This window comes from Poecilia formosa, unplaced genomic scaffold (assembly GCF_000485575.1).
Source record: "Poecilia formosa unplaced genomic scaffold, Poecilia_formosa-5.1.2 Scaffold896, whole genome shotgun sequence".
In the NCBI taxonomy this organism is placed as follows: Eukaryota; Metazoa; Chordata; class Actinopteri; order Cyprinodontiformes; family Poeciliidae; genus Poecilia; species Poecilia formosa.
The window spans coordinates 2,955-7,176 of NW_006800835.1; the positions used below are offsets into that span (position 1 = coordinate 2,955).

The 4,222-nt window shown below is 44.9% G+C and overlaps 2 protein-coding genes and 1 long non-coding RNA gene across 6 annotated transcripts in view; 2 read left to right on the top strand and 1 right to left on the bottom strand.

The window, feature by feature from the left end:
• Positions 1–3,520, top strand: part of LOC103131998 (synaptosomal-associated protein 25-like) — a 6,266-nt gene extending 2,746 nt beyond the window's left edge. For both annotated transcript variants that reach the window (XM_016667090.1, XM_007543750.2), the window contains exons 2-4: positions 866–1,012; positions 1,160–1,304; positions 2,343–3,520. In XM_016667090.1, the coding sequence (XP_016522576.1) occupies positions 866–1,012; positions 1,160–1,304; positions 2,343–2,408 (358 nt within the window). In that variant the 3' untranslated portion in view covers positions 2,409–3,520. The remainder of the gene's footprint in view (positions 1–865; positions 1,013–1,159; positions 1,305–2,342) is intronic.
• LOC107834990 (uncharacterized) lies at positions 2,540–4,214 on the bottom strand. The gene is made up of 2 exons (XR_001660810.1): positions 3,789–4,214; positions 2,540–2,959 (listed from the first exon to the last, which is right to left on the bottom strand). It is a non-coding gene; the product is annotated as an uncharacterized LOC107834990 (long non-coding RNA).
• Positions 3,629–4,222, top strand: part of LOC103131997 (uncharacterized) — a 6,344-nt gene continuing 5,750 nt past the window's right edge. For all 3 annotated transcript variants that reach the window (XM_007543748.2, XM_016667087.1, XM_016667089.1), the window contains exon 1: positions 3,629–3,731. The gene's annotated coding sequence lies outside the window, so the exon portion shown is untranslated. The remainder of the gene's footprint in view (positions 3,732–4,222) is intronic.

Below are 4,222 nucleotides of genomic sequence, written 5' to 3' on the forward strand. Positions count from 1 at the left end.
GAGTGTTTGTAGCTGTGCGCTGCTTTACCTGCTATCTGATCCTCCGTATGTCTTTTTTACTGCAGTGAGCCTCGATGTAGCCAAACTCCATCAAATATCTCATTGTTTTTATGTCATATTAGCTTCGTTGTGTTGATGCATTTTGACCTGCTTCAATTTTCCGCCGCAACACGCAGCAAACTTCCCCATTCACTCAGTGGTTATAGTTCCACATCGCTTCGGATTTGTTGCTGCGCGTTTGCGCAGAGTGAAGGAAAGAGGAGACCAGCTGCAGAGGCAGGCTGGAAATGAGATGCAGGTGATCGGTATCGGTAAAAGAGACAATGATCGCCGATCACCGATCATGCACTTTTTCACGAAAATCGGCCCGATTATGATCGGTGACCGATCGATCGGCACACCTCTACAATTACCAATAACTTAAGAAATACAGGACAAAGTACTTGTTGTTGACCATTTCTTGATTTTGATTTGAAGCAGACTTCTTCTCGTTCAACTGTTCCTCCAGTGGTCCCTCCTCTGGAGGAAAAGTTTTCACTCCAGCTCCTTTAAGTTATCACCCTATTCTGAATAAATGACTTTTAGGTTTGATTTATCTGGCCAACGTCTTTTATCCACTTTGCCTACTTTAATCCTTGTTTTAAACACATTAGGCTTAATTCCATGGTTAGGAACAAATCAGGTCTGAAACAGAGTCCAGAGAAAGACTCTGACAGGCTGACAGAAAGTCTGGAGAACAATGGATCAGATCAGGTGTAACACAGGAGGGAAGATATGAAAGAACTGAGTATGCTCAATAGCGTACCTGACATCAACAGGCTGTACCCAATCAGAAGTCATTGACAAGGTCACTTTCTCCTCTCAGACTGAAAGCCTTCGAGGAGAGCAGAGCATACAAGGCAGTTTGGGGCGGAGCTTCCAATCAGGATGGGGTTATAGCCAATCAGCCTCCAACGTCTCGGGTCGTTGACCAGCGAGAGCAGATGATGATGAGTGGAGGACACATCCGCAGGTACACAGAGCGGCTAGCGAGACAGCAGCCTGGTGGGTGTTTGCTTTTATCCTGACAACCTGGAGGTAATCCAAGCTTCATTAACTCCCCCAGGCAGCTGCTCAAACATGCGACGTCATCACACACACACTGCCTTCTTTGTTTCAGGGTGACTGACGACGCCCGAGAGGATGAGATGGAGGAGAACCTGGCTCACGTGGGGAGCATCATGGGAAATCTGAAAAGCATGGCTCTGGACATCGGCAATGAGCTGGAGTCACAGAAAGATCAGATCGACCGCATTCGGGAGGCGGTATGAAGACTCCGACTCATCGCTGTTAGGATAGAGCCGGAAAAATGTTTTTAAAAACACTAACAGGGAATCACCACTCCAATTAACTCCAACTGATCCCTGGTTCACACGGCAAGATTTTAAAACCTGAGAGACTCCACACATCATGATAGAAATAAGAGGCTTGGTCCTGCAGTGTGACAGCAAAGATGACACACCGCACACAAACCGATTTCACTCACCAACATTCAAGAGTCTGACGGGAAATCTCTATAAGCCACTTGAGATCAAATATGAATTCAGAGTAAACAAACATGGCCGACAGGGAAGACGCGGTATTGTTTGTGGACTAAACTTAACAGAGGAAAAAACAACCTCCTCTCTGACCTCCACCGGACTTCCTGGTGCGCCACAGCCGTTTTAGTTTCCCCTCTGTGTTTCCATCGCCTCGTTTTTGATTCAACAGGCTGCATTATTGCTGGGGAGCACCACACACTGCGATGTCGGGTCGAGACAATCCAACATGTTGAATATCCCTGAGTTTAGATCCGAGCAGCTCAACGTTCCTCTGATCAGACCGGATCACGCTGAACACACGACAGGAAGATCTCTGATGATTATCTTTAAGGCCAATCACAATAATCAGTTCGTACTTAAGTTTGGTGGAAGGGAAAATCAGAGCAAAATCGGCCAAAAGTCTAGCCGTGTGAACCAGACTTAATAACTTTCAGGTAGGAATCAGTGGAGAGACTCTACACAAAAGTATTCACACAGCTTGAACATTTTCTCATTTAGTCCTATTACAGCCACTAACTTCACTATGTTGAACAGACACACTGCATGAGGATGAAGTCAAAGAAAAGCGATACAGTATTCAGCCCCCTTTACTCAGGTACCACAAAACAGTCAGTGCAGAAGCAGGACCATCAAAAACCCACTGATTCATGAAAAACAGGCAATAAATTTAATAAAAATATCAGTGCTGTAGAATATTCCAGACTGTTCTTGGTGATGCTTACTTCCTGTAATGAAGCACCTGTTTCCTGTCTTTGTCTGCAGGCCAACCTGAACGTCTCCCGCATCGACGCCGCCAACCAGAAAGCTAACAACCTCATGAGGCGATAGAACCGACCAGCCGACCTGCTAAGAGTCCTGAGAAGACAGCAAAAGAGGAACCTCTGACGTTGTTCCTCTTTTCATTTGTTTTAAATTCTTTAGTGGCGGGAAGTGCTTTAATCTGACTGCAGGGTTTTTTTAATCGCTTCACTTTTCCCCCTACGAAGTATCTCCAGGTCCCCACAGCAGCACTGCCGACATTAACTGACACAACCTGATCAGGTTTCTTGAGGTTTCCTTATTTGGGGAAATGAATATTTTTTTTCTGTTTAGAACATCATAGAAACAGAAACAGCTGCTGATATTCCCAGAAACTAGTCCACTTACCAGTTTGGCCAGTACTGGTCAACCCTCCCCTCCTCAGCTCTTTCTACTGCCTTTCATGTTCCTGACTGGCTGGAAACACGTGCCATGGCGCCCTCTACCGGAGTAGCCGGGCATTGCGCCGAGGAGGTAAATACGCATTTGTTCTCAGAGAAAGATCACTGGGGCCCCCAAGCGGCCGAACATGGAACTGCTCCTTTCCGGCCACTCCATCTTCTTTCCTCCCCATGCATCTTCTGAAATGGAGGTGAAACAACGAAGCGGTTCACATTAATGAGTCATCTAAGGAGAAACCAAAGGAGTCACCAAAAGAAAATACAAAAAAGAATATTACTATTACTTGAAATATTAAATGTTTAATTGTTTGGTTGTATCAGTAACAATGAGCAACTTCTTTTTTTCCATGTTATGTTTTTTGTTTTTATAATGAATTTAGGATTGTAAGGTTAAAATGAAAGGATGCTTTATTCATTCACAATTAGAAAATCATTAGGTCGTTAACAAAAATCCTAATGTCTTTCATTAAACCCACAAAATGTAATGACTTTGACATGAATATAAGTTTGATTTCAACTCCGCAAATCTCTAACGCTACACATATTTCCTGATATTTATGCTTAAAGTAGCAGGGTAATGTTTATCCATCTTTGTTGCTTTGATTCGTTTCCCTCATATTAACTAGTTGTAGTGTCACCCATGCAAGACTTCATTTAAAGACAACTTTATCTCAGACTCACTTCAGACAAAGAAAGCTAATTGTGATGATCTGTTACTAAAATAAAACCAGTTCTCCACTGAAATAGTTAAGTTTTCTGACTTTGTTTTGTGTGGAAATGAAGTGGTTGGTGTAAACAGTTTCCAGGCCAGCAGGGGGCGCGCAGCTGGAGCAAAAATGTTGCGCGTTTAAGGAAAGGAAAAAAACGAGTGCGGAGTCTGCGCAACGAAGTTTCGGGAGAACCGCAGAGAAAGAAGGAGGAGGAGGAGAACAGCGCCATTTTTATTTTACTGGTAATTATTTTCGACTCATTCTGCTTCACATCAGCGCTGCGTGGCATCGTAATTTACCCGAAACAAACAGCTGAAGTTCAGCTTCCGCGACAGGAATGGTGAAAATGCGAAAGCAGAAGGAAAAACCAGCAGCGTTTCGTCCTCCAGGTCTGACTCCGAGAGCCGCGATTAAACCCTCCGAGCGACGCCGGAAAACCGAGCCCAAACTGGCCGGAACATTCCAGATAAAGACCGGGTCCACACCGAGACCATCACGATTTGTTCTGTGCCCGAAAAACGCTTTAAACCGGAGCAGATTAGCGGGGAGTCTGACGGCAGCAACCCGACTCAACCATCAGGGAGGAGAGGCTGAACAAAGACCCGCAGCGCCGCTGCTGATTGGCTCACAGCGGACACGTGACCGGCGCAACGTTCGTTTTAAATCAGATAAATTAGCACGTTAACAAATGCGCAAACTATTTCTTCCACATTTAACACGACCGTCCGGCACA